At 38.8% G+C, this 20,068-nt stretch overlaps 1 protein-coding gene across 2 annotated transcripts in view; it reads right to left on the bottom strand.

Annotated features, from left to right (window-relative positions):
• Positions 1–17,108, bottom strand: part of CLRN1 (clarin 1) — a 34,284-nt gene extending 17,176 nt beyond the window's left edge. Inside the window, exon 1 of one of the 2 annotated variants that reach the window (XM_016156447.2) lies at positions 16,821–17,108. In XM_016156447.2, coding sequence (XP_016011933.1) covers positions 16,821–17,073 — 253 coding nt within the window. In that variant the 5' untranslated portion in view covers positions 17,074–17,108. The remainder of the gene's footprint in view (positions 1–16,820) is intronic. The other variant, XM_016156446.1, reaches the window with a different exon arrangement.
• Positions 17,109–20,068: the final 2,960 nt, after the last annotated feature.

The following is a 20,068-nucleotide window of genomic DNA, read 5'->3' as shown; positions in this document are numbered from 1 at the left end:
TCAATCCTTTATCAGATAAGCAACTCACAAATATTTTCTCCAAGTCTGTGGCTTGTCTTTTCATGTTCTTATCAGTATCTTTTGAAGAATAGTTATTTTTATGAATTCCAATTTATCAATTTTTTCTTCTATGTATCATGTTTTGATTGTCAAATATAAGAATTCTTTACCTAATGGAAGGCCACAAATATTTTCTCCTATTTTTTTAGAAAACTTTTAGTTTAGGTTTACATTTAAGGCTTTGATCCATTTGTGTATTTTTTTTATATGATAAAGGTTGATTTTTTAATTCATGGCTATGTTTTAATACTTAGAAAGCTGAACATAGATAACATAAGACTCAGCAATAACATTCCTTAATATTTGCCTAAAAGAATTAAAACTTAGGTCTATTCAAAACTCTGCATGCAAATGTTTAAAGAGGCTTTATTCATACTTATCAAAAACTGTAAACAACCCAAATATTCATCAACTGATGAAAAGATAGATAAGCTGAGGCCCATCCACATAATAAAATACTACTAGGTAATACATAGGAGCAGTCTATTGCTACACACGATAATGTGGATGGCTTGGTAATGCATTATGCTAAGTAAAAGGAATTGGACTCAAAAAGCTGCATAGAGTGTGATTCTCTATATATGACATTCTGAAAAAAGCAAAATGATAAGGGCGGAAAACAGAAGAGTGATCGCCCAGGGTTGGGTGTAGGGAAGAAAACTGACCACAAAGAAGTACAAGGGGAATTTGGGTGGCAAAAGGAGTGTTCTATATTTTGGTTGTAGTGATATTTACATGCTTCTGTGTGTTAGCAAAAATTCATGGACCTGTACACCTAAAAAGGATGAATTTTACTGTATGCAAAATTTTCCAGAAGCACTCTCAAATGGATACTTCAATAAACTTCACTGTGAACAAAAAAGAGTAAAAGAAACAAATTCTGGAATGAATAGAGTCTTCCAGGTGTGAGAGAGAGCCTCAGCAAAGGTGACCATTTGGTGTGGAGGAAGAGAGCTTAGGAAAAGAAAAGGAACATGGGACCAAGAGTCAAGCACACGAGGTTCTTGTCCACTGAGGAACCTTGAGTAGACGAATGGGTCTGTCCTCCTCCCTGCAAAACGAGGGTTTCCATGGGGCAGTCTGGGAAAGAGCATGCATTTGAAATTAGAGGAGGTTCACAGTCCAGCTCCTTTTCTAGCTCCATGAACTCCCTAAACTTTGATTTCCTTTTCGAAAAACACAACTAAGTCTATGTTTTTCTCAAATTTGTGAGGATTTGATGACACCGGCATAGGAAATACCTAGCCACAGTAAATGCTCAGCAGGGTTTCACAGTGATGAGCCCCTAAGGCCCGTTTCATCATTGATCACTATCCATCCCTTCTCATCTCCTCAAAGGCACTGCTGAGGAGTTCTCTGCCTCATACCTGCCCGCCCCCCAACCCCACTGGATCCGTCCCAGCAGCACGCAAACGTGTCATCATTTTCTCATCTTAAAAAAAAAAAAAAAAAATCTCTCAAGTCCCCCTCTAGCTATTGCTCTTGAACCTACTGCATTAATTCATTTCCCAAGGCACCCATGAGCTTCCAGCCCAAAGGTCAGTTCTTTGTCCTCATCTTACCAGGTCTACATTTGACACAACGGCTCACTCTCACCCCCTGGAAACACTTCTTCCTGAGTTCCAGACACTACACTCTCCTGGCTTTGCTACCACATCACCAGCTGCTATCTTGCTCTCATCTGCGTCATTCAGGGGATGACTCAGTTCTTACGTGTCTTCTCTTCTCCCTCTTCACTCTCTCCCTTGGTGCTCTATCCAATATCATGACTTTTCCTAGAAGTACTATCAAACAGATATTTCCTGCCCAGACTTCTCCCTGAATCCCACACTTGTATGACTCCCAGTTACCTATCAAACATCTCAACTGGGATATTGAATAGGCATCTCAATATGTCTCAAACTGAACTCATATTCTTTCCTTCCTTATACTTGCTTCTTTTAGCCTTCTTCACCTTATTTGCTGTCAGTTCCATTCTTCCTTTGAGTCACACTCACATTTCATGTTCAACTCATCAGGAACACCTGTTGGCACTACCTTCGGAATCTCGTCACATCTCACCATGTCCACTGTTCCACCTTTATCTAAGCCACCATCATGTCTCACTTGGATGACTGCAAGGACTTCCTAACTGCTCTTCCTGCTTCCACCCCTCTTTCCTATAACCTACTGTCAACCCAGCAGCCAGGAGGGTCTTTATAAAACAAATTGGTTTATATCAATCCCCTGCTCAAACCCCTCTTGGGTGGACTCCAATCTCACTCTCTATATAAGTCAAATCATTGCAACAGCCTACAAGGCCATAGGTGTTTGAACTCCTTGCCAGTCCTCTGACTTCATTTGCTCCGGCCACTGGCCCCTCTACTGTACTTAAGACATGCCAGGAATACTCCTACCTCAGGGCCTTGGTACTTTCAGTTCCCTCTGCCTGGATAGTTACCTAGATATCTTTCTGGCTTGCTCCGTCACCTCCCTGTCTTCATTTAAATGCCACTTTCTCAGGGAAGCCTTCTTTAACCACCTTATCTAAAGTCCAGTCACTCCTCCATGCCCAAACCCCTTTCTTTGCTCTCATTTTTCTACACAGCAATTATCATCATTGACAAATTCTGTATTTTTTCTTATTTGTTTGTTGTTTGTTTCCCCCAAGGCACAAGGGCAGGTATGTTGGTCTGTTTTATTCACCGCTATATTCCTGGCACCCAGGGATGCCTGGCACAACATAGATCAGCATTTCTCAACCTTTTTCTTGTTTGTTGCTCCCCACACCAGGAGTCTTTTTAGACATTTTTCCCAATTACTGCCCCTCACATGATATTCTGATACCACAGATATACTGTATATTGGTTTCTGTATTGTATTTATATCTGTGCTTTATATACATACACACTTTTTAAAAAGTGAGGATTTCCACCTCCCCCCCTCCAAGAACCAATTTTTATCTCCTTTGGGGATTCTTGCTAATGTTGTGAATGCATGATGTAGCTTCCGAACACATATATGTTGGATGGATATGTTTTACTTGGAGTCGAATGCAGAAATGGAGTCTGCAGTGGTTAGCAGGTCTGGGGCTTTGGGGGGTAGCCACTTGGAGTCAGCACCACAATGGCAAGGAGGGAAGGGAGAAGAAGAACGGGCAGTCCAGGTGCCAGGTGGAGATGTGGAGGGGGGCTGGCAGTGTTAATGTGATGCGAATTTCTGGAAAAAAAAACAGAATTTGTTCACCAAGTCAGGCAGTCACTGTTGACCTTGATGTAAACTGTTTTCTGGAAGGCTGGTGGTAACAGAAACTGGATTGAAGGTGTTTTCAGAGAGAATCTGGGACAATGGAAATAAAATAAAGTTGTCGCCATGGGGTTGATAGAACCCAGTATATATGTATGTATATATTGTGTGTATCTATATGTGTGTATTTTTTTAAAGACGTTTCAAGATCTTGCTGGCAACTGGAATGGAATTTCAAATCTCTTTATTAAAAGAAAAACTTTAATCCAACGTACTTAGATGATTATCAATATGTTACATGGAAACCGACCACTATTTAATAACAGGTTTAAAGTTTGGGATTTGGTAAAAAGAATTCATCTGAAACCTGAACATGACAAAGCTCTTCTGTTAGCAGAGATGGAGGACGGGGGAAGATAAACATCTTCCTCACTGTGCTTCTGTTAGTTTGTCCAAAAGTCCCACTGTTTATAGAGGGAATTTTTTTTTTTTTAATAAACAACATTATAATAATGAAATGGAAATTAAGATAAAAATTTCACCCATAAGCCCACCAACATTAAAAACAGATGTTCTTTAATTTTTGTCTCTTTCAAGTCTTTGTCCATCTTAATATTTGTTTCCTATATTACTTCAATCACAATGCAACTTTGAGGTGACATCCTGTTCTTTTTACTCAGAATATAAGTACTTTCCATCCCATACATATTGTCTTCAAAACTATCATTTAGATAACTACATGAATTTTTTCATCAAACTGGTGCATTGCTCTCTATTAAATTGCTTTCCTTTGTTTCAGTGTCAGAGCTAATGCTTTTATGAACACCTTCAAGCATATACATTTTCCTTTCTTATTATGGTGGTAAATGATGAACGAGAAAAACCTTTTTGGATGAATTGCCAAGAGAGGAATTACTGGGTCAGACAGCTTTCTGAAAGAATGCTATATATGTAACCTAAAGAACATCTGTTATATTCTGTAACATTCCTATTAAACTCCACTGTTTCAACCCTGGTTCGAAGCTCAATTCTGCCTCCATGAAGTCTGGAAAGTAGAGATTTCTGACAAGATATCTAGTCAGAAACAGAGAGCTAGAAGAAGCTAGTCATTGGTTTCACTCTTCTATTAGCAGAACAGAAGGTGCCCAAGTCTCAGGAGAGAGAGGGAGAAAAGGAAATGTGCATTGCATAACCCGCGCAGCGTGTAGAGAAAGGCTGCCATGCTCTGTTATTCTGAAACTGATCTGAGTATGTTGTAAATTAATGACTTGGAGTGAAAACACAGTGCCCAGGATGCTCTCTGTAGGAAATTTGCCCTTCCACAACCATTGGCTGGGGGACTGTACTTTTTGGGCTGTGTCTCCTGCCTCCACAGCCCCACTCTCCTGGTCAGATGGTGACTCCTCAAGCCTCTGGTCTGTGGTCCCCCCGTTCTGCAAAGCCTTTTCCAGTCTTTTATCTTCCATCCCTTGTCACATATTCCAAACCTCCTGGCCTATAAAAAGATCAAAAAATGTCTAGTGAACTGAACTTTTCCATTTCACAGAGTCTATCCAGGGTTTCTCTCAACTTTTCAGTTCCCTGTTGCCACCCACCCACACCTTCTCTTTGGTCCATGCCCAACCTTCCCTTTACTCCTAGTGGAAAAAATTTTTTCCTCTTGTCCATGGCTTGACCTTCTCCCTCTGCTCTCAGATCCACCCTTTTCCACCCTTGCAGAATTACCTACCTTTCTATCTGTCTCCAGCTTTTTCCTCCCTACAACTCTATCTTTTCAACATGGGATTATGCTAAAGACCCTCCAGTTGTAAACACACACACACACACACACACACACACACACACACACACACACACAAACACACACACCCTCCCTAGCCTGCCCTTGGGGCTCCTCTAGCTACTGCCTGACCTCAGTCATTCTCTGCATCCTCCCCTCCCATTCCCTCCTCAGCTCTTACAAGGTCTTCCCTTCCCCACTCCATCAGGACTACTTTAGAAAAGGTCCCTTGTGGCCGTCTGGTATAAAATTCAAAGAACTATTTTCATTGTTTTTCATTTGACATCTCTGTGATGTTAAGCACCATCGGCTTTTGGTTTCTCCTCCTGTGGTTTCCCCCAGCTGACCCAGCCTCTCAGTCTCCTTGCAAATCGTTCCTCCTCTAGCCATACATACTGGTGTCTCCTAATACATCTCTTTGTCAAGCTTCTCATTTCATTCCCCTCCCTGGGGAACCTCATCTTCACTGACAGCTCCAACTATCACCTCTAATCTACTGATTCCCACTTCTCATGCTCTACCCCAGGCCCCTCTCGTGGCATTCAAATTTATGTAACTAATGGACACCTCTTGTTGCTGGCCTATAAGTAAGACCTCAGTAAACATGATAAAAACTAATTTCATCTTCCCTCTAAACTTCCTCCTTCTATATTTTGTATCTTGATAAATTATGACAAATATCTGTCCAACTGAAATCTGGGATTCATCCTGTCGCCAAATTCTGTTCATTTTTGCTTCTGACTATTTTGGAAATATTTCCCTTCCTTACCATGCTTCTGACAATGCTTTGGTTTAGAACCTCAAATATTGGAGGAGCCTTCTAACTTGCCTCCCCACCTCTTTGGGTCTTCTTCCAATCCATCTTTTGTGCTGTCAGGTACTGCTTAATATCCTTAAATGGCTTCCCATTGCATATAAGATAAAATTAACTGTTTTAGTACAGCAAACAGAGTCCCTCATATCCTGGTCACTGCTTTCCTCTCCAGCCTCACTCTCTGTGTTCCTCTCTCTCACACATACTCTGTACTCTGACCACAATAGGCTCTTCACACTTTTGGTCATGCCGTTCCTTTGTTCAGAGTGGCACCGAAGATGCCACTTATACTTAAATCTAACTTATATTTAAAAACTTTCCTCTGATTTCCCTGTGCCTTGCCCTGATAGAGAGTGTCTCTTCTTCCTGGAGCTTCCTGAATAAATACAATAATTGTGATAGTAGTTAGTGCTATTCAAACACCTCCAGTTTTGGTTCCTCCAAGCCTGGCTTCACAGTAGGATTGCACACCTTGGCCTCTGTGATGTTAGATGTGGCAGCATAACATGCCTTGGCTAATAAAGTGTGAGTGTCGGTTCTGGGTCTCTTGAGAGAATTTAGGCACCAGTATGAAGTCTCCCCAACTCTTTCTCTCTGTTACAACAACAGTCAACCTTCCAGATGGTGGCTTTGTCCTGAACTGGACCTACAGCTGATCTCTGAAGAATATGTACCATGAGCAAAAAAAGAAATCTATTTTTATTTAAATCTGTGATATTCTGACTTGTTATTAAAACGTAACCTGGCCTGTTCTGACAGATGTACCAGTACAGCTCTTACAATTGGTTGGTTATTTAAAAATTTCTGCTAAAATCAAACTCATAGATACAAAGAACAAAGTGATGGTTGCCAGGTGAGAGAGGGGTTATGGGAGGCTGAGTGAAAAAGGTGGAGGGGTTAAGAAGTACAAATTAGTAGTTACGAAATAGTCATGAAGATATGAAGGATAGCATAGGGAATATAGTCAATAATATTGTAAGAACTATGTATGGTGCCAAGTGGGTATTAGACTTATTATCAAGGGTTCACTTTGTAAATTATATAAATGTCTAACTACTATGCTGTACACCTGAAACTAATATAATATTGAATGTCAACTGTAATTGAAAAATAAACAAGTTTTAACTTCTAATTGGGTGATAAGTTAGGAACGTTTTTGGAAATGACTAAGTAACATTTATACGGGCAAAATAATTTAGTGCCCAGAAGAAAAGAAAAATAGAAAATACTTCTGTTATATTCTAAGTTGCTTGTGAACAAGTACCCTATCTCATCCCCTTCATATCCTTAGTCTAGAAAAATGCTTAGGCACATAATAGGCACCCAATAATCTATTTTGTTGTTGTTAGGGGTGTAGATACTCTTTAACTTACAAAGAATTTGTGTCTTACATGCAGAGTCATGATGTTTTCAATAGATCATTGGAGAGTAATAAGAATAAAATAATAAACTATTTGTTTTTACTAATTGCTAAGTACGTCCCTTTATTGCTTGCTATTAATCGGTATTTTATTTGATATGTCTAGATGTATGGCTTTCATTTCAGTTGCTTTAAAATTGATTTTATTTCTATCTGCTGGATTCTTCTGTTATATCTTATTCTGAAACTTTGTTCTCCTTTTATATATTACTGATTTCACTCTAACAGTCATATCTTTTATCTTATAATTCTTAAAACAAGAATTAGTAAAGCCAATTTAAACCTATAATTAACCAAGAGTATTAGACAGCTGAAATAGCAGATACCACCAAAGCCAGAAGATTCGAGGAATTTGTGGAAAGGGAGACAAATAGCCAGGCATTAACTAAAAGCCAACATGGCAGGTTGGAAAAAGCATAACTCTTGGAGTTAGGAGAGCTTGGGATTAATCTGGTTTTGTGATTTTACTACTCATGTGGGTCTCTATATGCCTTGGTTCCCTTATCTATAAATGTGGATGGTAATAGAAATAAATCATAGAACTTTTGAGAGACATAAGTGAGATCATTTATGTGGAAGCGCTTTGTAAATTTTAAGTAATTATCTAAATATTATCTTTTAACATGATGAGAATGTCAGGAGACCTGTATTCCTGCTGAGAGGAGTGGGAGGTACAAGCACACAGTGTAGGGAGAGTGTCTGCATTTTTGAGTCTCAGGATCAATCACTGGGGGTGGATGGGAGTTATTTGGCCCACAGGTGGTCAGAGCGCATATTTGTACATTGGAATCAAAGATCCTCCCATGGTAGTCCTTAGATTACATGGAATTCAAGAGAACTTTCTATCTTGTAGCTCAGATTTTTACTTTTTTTTTTTTTCCTGACCAGGTGGGCGACTATTGCTATAAATAATCCAGGAACTTTAGATTTATAGTTAATTACTTATTTGATACCTGTCACACACTTTCCTCAGCATCTGATATATTGTTCCCATTCTCGTTTCTATTTTTCTTGTGTAATTTCTTGGTCATTCTCTGTAATGATTTGTCTCAAATGATTGAGCTGATGCCACACCTCTAAAGAGAACCTCCAATAGTCTTTTTGGAAGGAGCAGAGCTCTTCAACAGACAATGGGCAGATGGAGGTCAAATGTTAGCTTCGTTTTTGATAAAACAGCTGGAAAACATGATTTACATCATCCACCAAGTTCTGCTGAACTAGGCAGCCTCACCCACCCAGCCATAGGCAGGGCTGGAGGGCTAAAGGCCTCTATCCAGGGCAGAGCTGGCTCCTTCACCCTGACCAGGTGGTGTGTAGGCTCCTGTCACTTGGCGGGCACATGTGGAAAGAGAAGAAGCCCTGGGAGGTGATTGCCAAGTATGTGCAGTTTCTTATCACAAACTCATCATCAGTCAGGTCGCTTACTGCCTCTGGTGCCAGATGGGTGTGGAAAATGTGTGAGACGCTTCACGTAACAGTCGAAGGAATGAACTGCCAAGTGTCCCAGCTTGAGCTTGACCAGAAAACCTTCTAATTGTGTGGAAAGAATGCTAAGTACTGCTTCTCTCCCTGCCCTCCTTCTGGCATCCCCCTCCCCCGCCCCTAACATCCAGGGCTTCTGACTCTTGGCCTCGCCTGATTCTGCCTGTCTTAGCCACTACCCACCCCACTAGTTCTCAACACTGGCTGCGCATTCATATCACGTGGGGAGCTTCAAACCATTCCAGTGCTCTGGCCCCCCCTCTGGAGAGCCTGATTCAGCTGGTCTGGGATAAAACCTTGGCATCTGTAGTTTGAAAGACTCCCTAAGTGATTCTAAAGCACAGCCAGAGCTACGGACCACTGATCTAATGGTTTGGGTCTCATCGACTCTTTTCACCTTCATCTGGCCAGATGTAAAATGCAGGTAATACCATCTGTGAAGCTCTCAGAATGAAGGCAGCCTCTGATAATGATGTCATCAATGGAGCAGCAACTTCTTCCTAGATTAAAGCCGAAATGGTAGCTTCAGAAGTCCTATTGTCCTTCTCAACTTGTCCTTCTCCACATAAAAGAAGTCGTATTCGGCCCCTTGGTGTTCAGCTATTCATTTTCTTCAAAGCGAATACAAGGGAAGATTTCTTTCTTCTTATAGAAATGCTCTCGATCTGACTTTCCCCTCAGCCCGTCTGCAGCCAGTCATGAAAATCCAGTAAAAGACATTCCCTGACATAAGCTCAATGCATTCGTCTCCTTTAATATCACCATAATCTGACATCCAGGTATTGAGCCAGGCTTCTGATGGCTGCATGGTTAGAGTGAATGAAATTCATGACCCCAGCACTTAAAAGGGGGAGACCTGATGGCATGTTAGAACCATTTAAAATACGATTTTCTCAGTAGCTCGATTGAATTTCAGCTGAAGTGTATCTACCTGACTCAACCCTATTCAGAGGCAGCCCCATCAGTGAGTCTTAATCACCCACGGTGGCTTAGAGACGACAGCTGCTTTGGCACATATGTGTCTCTGATAACAGAACCCATTTAACTGCTCCTAATCCACAGGGTATGATTATGTCGGGTAATAACTCCCAAGAATGGCTTTGCCACAGTTATAACATGCTGGGAGGGTGTGAAATATGAATCCCACATAAATTAGCCTGCCAGGTACAGTTTGCCATTAGTAAGTTCTATCATACATGTAACAAAAGTGTATCATACCACAACCAGTCTGGGCATTGAGCTGCATGTCTAGATGAAAGGCAAATTTGTCATTGTTTAATGCAAGTGAGTTTTGTTTCTAAAAATATGCCTTTAACTTTATGAAATCACTGATATATTTGAGAGAAAAAAAAATGAGCTTTTATTTTTTATTTTTTAAAAACCAGCTATTTATGCTCTAATTCTCCACTGACTCAATAAAATTTTTTGGAAATCTTTAAAAGTGAATCAGATGCTATGTAGTTGCTTTTCTTTTTGTCCCTGCCTCCGTTTTGAAACTGTTTGTGTCACCTCAGGAAAGAGCCCGCCATTTTGGTAATTGCTATGGTGAAATAATTGTTGTGGTCAAAGTAATTAACTTTGAAAATCGTATTATGAACATTTTCGTTGACAGTGACCTCAACTCAGCCAACCACATATGCAGTCAGATACTTCTGCCTTCAACATAAACAGTCAACATCATGGTAATATAATCAAGGAACCAAAAGATTAGCATTAAATGTGTGGCCTGCTCACATAGATTTTTTTATTACGTAATAGATTATCAAAAAGGCTTGGCTTGACTATTTTTACCTTCCGAAGGTCAAAGATGGGACTTAAACATCTGGATCATTTAAATGTGAACAAATGAGGCAATGAATGAAGTAAGAACTAGCTCTTGTGAAATATCAACATCATTTTTTAAATAGATGGTGGAACTACACCCTACCTTATATTTTTCTTCGACTCCTTATATCCCTTTTACATATTGTAAGGAGACAGAATGTGGCAGAGAAATGTGCGTGATTTATCATATGCATCCAAATTTCAATCCCAGGTCTGCTCTTACTAACTCTGTGACTTTGGGAGATTTTGTGATCTCTCTGAGTTTCCATTTTCTGTATTTGCTGAAGAGGAATAGTGTCATAACACCTCCATGTAAGGATTGGAGATAATACATGCAAAATGTCTGGTACCTATGAGGAACCCAATAAGTAGGCAGCTGAATAAATATATATTCTTCCAGATTGTCAGAAAGTCATTGAGGAAGATGAGTCCCTCTCAGACAAAACAGAGCAATCATAACTGGCTGTTAGTGTAGAGGGTAATTTTAATTTCCAGCCACTCTGTGCCTTTTGATTGGTGAATTCAACCAATTACATTTAGAGTGGTTATTGATAAATAAGGATATACTACTGCCATCTTGTCATTTGCCTTCTGGATGTTTTGAAGTGGAGAATAATTTAAAAGAAAGGAAAGTGTGTGTGTGTGTGTGTGTGTGTGTGTGTGTGTGTGTGTGTGTGTCTGCATGTACACACATATGCAAAATTATAATTCTCAAGGCTGATTCTGTGGAATGTTTATTTCTGGTAAACATATTGGAGGTAGCTGTTAGGGAAGAGGGAGAAATAAATGTTTTCTTCCTGGACTAGGCAAAGAGAACAACAAGTTCCTTTCCTCAAAAGCATTTCCCGCATATTTCTTACCAGTTCAAGGATAATTTCTGTTTAAGTTCTTCCTTCAGAGGAAAAATACACTTGAAGTGGAAAACGTATTGGTTATTACTTAACTTCTGGCCATTATTAATTTAAGAAATCAGATTTAGGAAAGAGGAATTTTTTTCTTTTTTTTAGTGAGTATGAAGGAGGAGTTTCTAGGAAAAATGGAGAAAAAAAATGGAGGAAGTAGGAGGTCAGCCTCTCACTGTCTTTTGACCTTCCTTTTTTGTTTTCTCAATAGTACTATCTAAATTGAGTGTTTATGGCTGCTCCTGCTCTTAGAACCCACTAATTCATTTTCCTAGATTTCCAAAGCATCTCATTCATTTTCTCCTTCTTTAACCTGCAATTGTCTACACAAAAAGTAAGAGCTTATGACAGGAAGAAAAGAATCATTCACTTTGATAATAAAATTTATTTAAGCCCTGATAAATGGTAGGCATTTCAGAATACTTAAGAATCATGAGCTTTGAGAACCAAAGACTGAAGGCACACAAAACCCACCACTTCCTGATAATGGACTGAAATCTGTCAGTGGAAGCTTTATGAGACTGAGACCAAAGGGGTCATGCAAGCTGGAAGGACCTTTCCTAGACCAGCCAGGCCCTCATTATATGGATCATAGAGAGTTTGAGCTGTAAGAGATGTTGGAAATCATCTAGTTTTAATTCCTGTCTTACAGATACAAGAACTGAAAAACAGAGAAGTGACGTGATTTGCTCAACGTCTAATCCAATGAGCAGCCTCAGACCCAGGCCACCTAATCTCAATGGTGTCAGCATACCAAGCATTTATTAAGAACCCCTTCGTGACATGAACTGTGCTGCCTCCTGGTTTGAGAGAGTACCAGGATGAGCAATATGCAGCCCCCGCCTTCTTGGGGCTCAGTATTTCCATACAAAAAAAATGCACATTCTCAAATTCTTATAATACAAGGTGATTTGAAATAATAGAGTGAACATCAAGGTTTGGAAAGAAAAGAGGAGAAAATATTATTTGGCCAAGAGAAATTGAAGTCTTTTCCTTCACACTAGTGCTTCTTAAACTTAACTCTCTTCCTCCTACTAATCAGTTTTTTTTCCGAATGGGAGGAAAACAAAATCTCTACTTGCTGGATTGTTTTAATGGGTGAGTGAGACAAGACAATAGGGCCCCAGACTGAAAGGCATGAGGGCCCCTGTGCATGCTGGGTGAAATGGCCCAGGTGGCTCCCTTTCCCCATCGCTCTTACCAGTGGTCTTTGAAGGTGAGCCCCATAGGTTTCCCTCCCACCCCCACCATTAAGGAAAAGAGCAGAGACAGGCGCTGTTATCAGAAGAGGTACGTCAAAGACCTTTGCAGCTCTGCCAAGGTTTGGTAGGGTGATAGGAGAGGTGCAGGTTATGCAGGATGGTGACCAGCTGATCACCTGGGGCAGGTGGGATTAGCAGGAGACAAGAGTGACACTTGCAGGAGGCTATGGAGACAGAGTGTTAGAGGTCACAGAGATCCTGAATCCCCGCTCTTCTACCCCAAAATACATGTGAGAAGCTACCTGCTTATTTGTTGAAGTAGTTTCAACATCCCTTCTGCAATTTGTATCACATGCTTTATTTGGTAAAGACACTCTGCTTTTCTAAAATATGAGATAAGCTAAACCTCTGTTAAGTTTTTTCATAAATTTTTAATCATGACTTCCAAATTAAAATGCTTTTTAAAGTATGACTAAAGTTCAAGCTGTGATACATAATTGTTTAATTTTTATTTTTCACATTTCAAAAAAAAAAGATTTCATATGTTCTTATCAGCTCCTTGAACTGTCTTGGCAATAAATAGATCAGTATATCTAGGAATGATTGATACCATGTGATTCTTGGGTTTCATATTTTGATGATGCTTTGCAGTATTTTGCATTCCCAGAACAGAAACCTACCTACACACACTGAGCTCAAAGCTGGCAGTCTTTGTCTTGCTGGCATCTTTAGAGTTTAAACATCATTATTAAAATTTTACAGGTGACATATTAGGAAAAATTAAGCCCACCACTTGTGTTGCCTTTAAAGAAAAACAATTCTTCATTATAATGAATGCAATTGTGTGCTAGGCATGAATGCTAGTGACCTCTAGAAAATGAACCATTGACCTATAAATGAATGAGAACCACCCAGAGTAAATGAGGCAGAAGTTTTCCCAGCATAGCTGTGCATGCTGGCAGGAGAGGCTCTTGTTGTAATTAAAAGAGATAGAGTAGTTAATAGGGAACACTTAATAGGAAAAAAAATGACAACATCACCTAACTATTTTCCTGGTCCACTCTTCATCTTCATATTACATCACACATCTGGGTTTTAATAGTGACACATACAAGTGCATATAAAAATAATGCACATAAACTTGTAGACAACCAAGCAAAAATTCATTTAGATATAGACATCATCAATGCCCATTTTATTCAGAGTAAATCTCCATCTAAATTTGCACTGTCCAGTCTGATAGCTATTAGCCACATTGGAATGGCTAGTGAGCTCTTGAAATGTGGTCGTCTTAATTGAGAAGTGCTGTAAGATTTCAAAGACTTAGTACCCAAAAAAAGAATGTGAAATAGCTCAATACTTTTTTATGTTAATGGTTAAAATGATAGTATTCTAGATTTCTTGGGTTAAAGAAAATATGTCATTAAAAATTAATTTTAATTTCACTTGTTTTCCTTTTTTCCCCTAATACAGCTTCTAGGTCATTTAAGATTACATCTGTGGCTTGTATTTATGGCCTGCATTATATTTTTGTTGGCCAATGTTAATCTAAATGAAAAGTTTGGTAGGCAATGTAACATTTAGCAATCCAACAGAATTGAAATATAAATTCATATTAACTGAAGATAGCATGACAACATGAAGAAAACTGGCCACAAAATGACTGATACTTCAATGAATTACCTTTTCCATTCCTCCTATACCGGAAAGTTTCTGCAAATCCAACCATTTGCTTAATAACGTTTTAAAGGAAAAATGAGAAAGAGGGAAGTTCTGGGAACTGAGTTGTGCTCTTATTATAAGGAGGACTCTGAAAGAAACAGAAAAGAATTATCTACCCTGAACTTTTCGAAGACTGGATTTTGTTCAAAGGAAGCCATCATTGAGAAGACAGTATTAGACATATTCTGCTTTTATATGAACAGAGCTATGTTTTTCAGTCTGAAAGAATATCAGAGGACTCTCTACCTTCAAGGATATGTTCATTGAACATCATTTACAGGTGATGCCATTTTGAATGGGAAGATGTGGACCTCCAAGCTATATTGCAAGAAGAGTATAAAGTGGGTGCAGTGTGTCCTAAAGCCACATTAATTAGGAAATTTTTAACACTCAAAGGGGTGTTTATTTAAATGAGCATAATACTTAGTCCATTGGATCTCTTCTACAGTTTTTTCAATTTTCTCTCATGTTCCACTGAAAAAAATACTTTTCTGCTTAGATGGGAAAATATATACTTTAAGTATACTTTGCTGGACCTCGGAAACGAGATTTTATTATGTCTAGGATAGTACATAGAGAGGGTTGTGACCAAAGAACAAACAAGCAAATGTAAAATTTTCTTCACTAAGCTGAGGGAAAATGTTGCATATCATGGGAATGAATGCGATTCTGTGAGATCGGTGAGGGCGTTGTTTAAACTCATCAGTTCTGTGAGTCCTCAGAAAAAGCAAGGGGAGGGACACCTGATTAGAACAACATCTTAGATAGGACCAGCATAAGACACAGCCATAAAAAAAAAACACACAAAACTTTCACTGAACCACAGAGAAATGTGGCCACATGAGGATTAAATGAGATGAAATGTACATAGTGCTTAGTGTCTAGTAAGCGTTATTAGAAAACATATTATTGTCCTACAGTATGTGTAAAGTTTATTTCCATTCCACTATAGAAAATGCAAAGGCTTCAGAAAATTCATTGACACTCCCTGCTTTTGTATAAATTCATTTGTATGAAGCTTTACTCATGTTCTAGCTGCCAGTGACTTATGGCTAAATTATTTCACTCATCTTTTTTCTTTTTTTATTTTTTAATACAGTTACAAATTATGTAACATTCTGCTTTGTTCTCTTTCCAGCCACAATGAAAACAAAGCAACTCTTAACAGCCCCATTATCTTAATAAACTAAAGCCATTCAGTGAAAAGAGTTGGAATCCACTTCATCAAATCTAGTGAATGATAATTTCTTGAAAAGATGAATTTCTGGCACCCTATGAAAATTTGTAACACTTACAAACTCACAATGTGAGTTGAAGGTTGGTGTCCGATGACTACTAAGAAAATATAAGGAATGTTGCAGAAATATAAATAGTCCAGCACTGAAATTTAATTAGACACTGCATATGTTAATAATAAATTTAATTAATTGAGCCTTCTACCTATGCTAAAGAAAAATACAGAGGCAAACAAATAATTCATTTTAAATGCCTCAATTGGTAACCTCCTTTCCTGAAGAGTGATTTATGCACTAATTTACTGACTGTGTCTTCATAAGATCCTTCCAAACCAGCCCTTCTGAAATAATAATTTCTGAATGTGTGTTGTGAGAGATATAACAAATGACTTCTTATTAATTTTCATTTAATGAGTTGCCTATTCACATGGTAATTTAAAAAAATTTCTCTTCTTAAGATAAACAGGTTGAAAATACTGTAGATAACACTTCCATTTCACAAAAATTGAGACAGGAAACCTGTCTCACATTCTCTACCTGATTTGAAGGTCAATGAGTTGCAAATTTTCTATACTAAATAGACAACTATTTTTCCCCAGTTAGCACAGCTGATTGTTTAAAATTTCTATAGCCAATTGATTCCAAACTGGTTTAAAAAAATATTTATCACCAGGAAAGATCCTAGCAAGGATAATAGGGAAGTAGCCAGGAAACAAAGTCATGAGCAAGGTGGAAAAGCAGCTAGGGTTGCTTCACACTGACCTTTTTTTAAAGAATAAAACAAATATTGCCTCTTACAGCTTTCCCATTTCTCCAAGTCCCTCTCTTTTTAAAAAGATCTCATAATTTCTTACATAAATATTAACATTTAAGAATTTTAATTGCTTATCTTTTCAAAAAAATTAACCCCATAGCCACTCATTAACTATATGTTGTCATAATAAAAATAGCAAGAATGAAGTAATGAATAAAATACACACAAAATATAAAAACTAGGAAGAAAGCACTCAGAAGAGTCCCAGGTATTTCAAATGGCTTACAGCTGTTTAAAATAGCCTACAAGAGACAGGACGAGGCTCTCAAAAATAATTCCTGGCAATCCTAGGACGAGTGTTTCTAAAGCATTAAATAATTCAAATGCAGTTGTTACTTACATGAGAACCGAAAGGGCCTTGCTCCCAATCCACACTGCCTCACGCCCTCTCCGTGGAAAAGTCCATACTGCATCTCACCCATAAACTTATCCAGCTCCTGCCCTGAGGCATTGACGAGCAGAGCCCCGGTTTTACAGAGGAAGGTGGCTTTGATCCACAAGGGTGTTCCCAGGGCTGTCACAACTCCCAGGGCACACAAGAAGCTTAACACCCCGGCCGTGCAAAAAATGACTTTCTTCTGTTGGTTTGGCATGTTGAAATTGGCTTTCGTGAGGGCGAGATTCAAAAACAAGACCTTTGTGAGTGCCGAGAAGCGACTGCCCCTTCGACCGCATTTATTAGAGACACTGAACAGACAGATCTCAGCTAAAAAGGCTACTTCACCATTGATGGAGATGGTTAGATGCCAGTAGAAAGTCAGGATGAAGGCTTCTTCATCATATTTACTTGGTTTGTCTGCTTTTTGCTTCTACTTCTCTCTAATTTGAAATCTTTGGACTAAGAATCTGGAAAATAAAACTCTTTCAAACTGCCTTTGAGTATCTCCTCTTGTGTCACTTGGTAACAAAGGTCTAGGATGACAGATGGAGTCCTCCGTGTAACTTGATAAATGCCTCCTCTTTCCTCAGCCTTTTCTCTGATTGGATGAGTTGAAATTTTTCAGAAACAGGGTTGACTCCTACGGTAAATTTTCAGCAACCTGAGAAGTTCATTTATTGATGTGTTTTTATTTTTGTGGGCTTTTTTTTTTATGGGGGTAAAAGAGGAATTTTGGCAGAGGTAGAGAGAACATATGTCTATTTATTAGTATCAATTCATTTTTTTAAAATGTCAACTGTAGCAAGACAAAACATTGGACTTAATTGGGTCCTGCGTGGATATGAAGTGCCCGAGACCAACCACAGAGCTCGTCCTTCTAACTCCTTTTCTCTCAGATCCATGATTTAGAATCAATGTATCAATAGATAATTTGATTAAAATATTTTGGCAAACAAAAATGTGGAAATACAGGTGCCAGGATCTAAGTATCTAAACACTTCCTTTAAAACATTTGGCTGCTTCAGGACAATAGCAAGGGAATATGGTTCTGGATTCGAGAAGCACCAGGATCGGTGAAGAAGACAAGGGCATTATCATGGCAAGAAGGGGCTGTGTGGTCAGATAGAAAGCTCTAAGAATTTGCCATGGCAAAGCAAGGGTCAGAGGTAATCAGTTAAAGAGACAAGTGACAAAGTCGTAAGCAAGTTTAAGTAGCAAAGAAAGTTTGGTTAAATTGTCAATATCTGAAAACTGAAGTTCAGAATTCAGTGATAGCTTTGCAATTCTACATTTCCAATGAGTTTTCTCCTCTAGCAAACAGATAGCAGGTGTGTGTGTGTGTGTGTGTGTGTGTGTGTGTGTGTGCGTGCGTGTGTGTACTGAAGTGCATGCCACATCATTGTGCTAGACACTGACCAACAGGGTTCTTAACTTTTAGAAAAAAATTTCTTAACTTTTAGTAAGAACTTAATATGTCTGGCAACTTGCTAAGCATTGAACCTAAATTATCTTATTTAATTCTCACAATTACCATATCATATAATGATGAAGGTGATGATGATGACAGTGGTGGTGAATATGATGACCATATTCCCATTTTAAAGATAAAGAAACTGAGGTTCCGAGAGATCGATCAATTTGTGCAAGAGAGTAATGGCACTGAATTCAAATCCAAGTCTTCTGATTCTGAGGTTTATGTACTACGCTAAGCAGCCTTTAACCTTGAAGAGATAACGAGCTCTTCTGTTTGGGTTGCATTGAACTGTGAGTAATGAGGACAGAGTAGCCCACCATTAGTTATACATCTTGGGTGCTTGGAAAACAGACATCTGCAAATAGAATTTTCCCAGTTGGGCAAAAGCATATGTTTATGCTGGCTTTTAGTCTCTTGATCTACCTTTAAGTGTGGTAGCTTAAAAGAAATTAATAAACGAAAATTTATTTCACACCATTGTCAGCATAGATGAGTCTCTAGGTTGTGTGTACTTTGAGGGTAACTTTAAGGTAAGTTGCCAGAGGCTGTCTTGTTAAAGATAGACAACTAAGCATAAAACTGGTTCAAGAATGCCACTGTCCCTTCAGGGGTGGGGGTGGGCAAAATAAACCATGCTCTCAGAAGTATGGGGCATACACAAAAGAAGCACTCAAAACAGGGTTCATGATAAAAGTAAGTCTTTTTAGTTCATGTAACATGACACACAGAATAAACAGGTTATTAGGTATCTCAATGAATTCTCTACTTGATTTAGAGTAATTGCCCTCATTGTCCACTAGCAAAATAAGGCGACACTATTGCCCACAGTAAGTGGTTTTCTGGGGGTACATGTGTGACATCCATTTCAGAAATCTTAGTTTAAGATGTCTAAGGAGAGTTTTACTAATTAAATCAACATATTCTGTCATTAGAAGAGCTGGAACATTTCTAAGCCTGAGAGCAGAAATTACCCACAACTTAATCAATAGTATTAATACTTTGACAGAAAGGATGTGGTAAGAGAGGGGTAGCATAAGACAGTGGTTTAATGAACCAAAACACAGCCAAGTATATCTACAGCTGTCCAAGAAGAAAAGCCCTGATGCAGAGAGCAATTAGATCACACCAGTTTTTACATTTGCATTGTCTATAGTGAAATTTTCCCTGGTCTGTAGAAACATGAGAAAAATAAATACAACACAATGAGTTACCCTTTTATCCTGAACTTGTATCCTACCTAATCTTCATTGTTAATGAGTTGAACTTTGAATGTTCTTACTTGGCAAATTAAAAAGTTGGCAAACCTATATCAGTTCCCAGCTTAAAAATACAAAACAAAACAAAACCCCACTGGCCTATGACATATAGGAGTATGGATCCCTATGTGGGAAGGATGGGGCCTGAAGACTTGTGGTGGCCTCGATGACCTCTTTACTCCAACCTGGTGGTTCTGTCTTGGTTTCTCATTGGAAATGCTTGAGGTGATTTTAAGGCTATTGGTGTCTGGGTTCTAATTATTGAGATTTAGATTTCTTTGATTTTAGAGTATAGCCTTAGAGTTAAAGCACCCCAGGTGATGGCAATATGCAGCCAAGGCTGAGAACCAGGGCTCCTACCCCATTTTACACAGCTGCCTTGTGATCACTAACTGGGCTTTGCAGCTGTCTTGATGCTGGAATGCACCACGCAGACATGAACATTCAATAACCAGAGGAAAACATTCTCATTGTAAATG

This window comes from Rousettus aegyptiacus, unplaced genomic scaffold, assembly GCF_014176215.1.
Source record: "Rousettus aegyptiacus isolate mRouAeg1 unplaced genomic scaffold, mRouAeg1.p scaffold_m13_p_4, whole genome shotgun sequence".
NCBI lineage: Eukaryota > Metazoa > Chordata > Mammalia > Chiroptera > Pteropodidae > Rousettus > Rousettus aegyptiacus.
The sequence above is the reverse complement of the archived record's forward strand: the minus strand, read 5'-3'. Positions and strand labels throughout refer to the sequence as shown.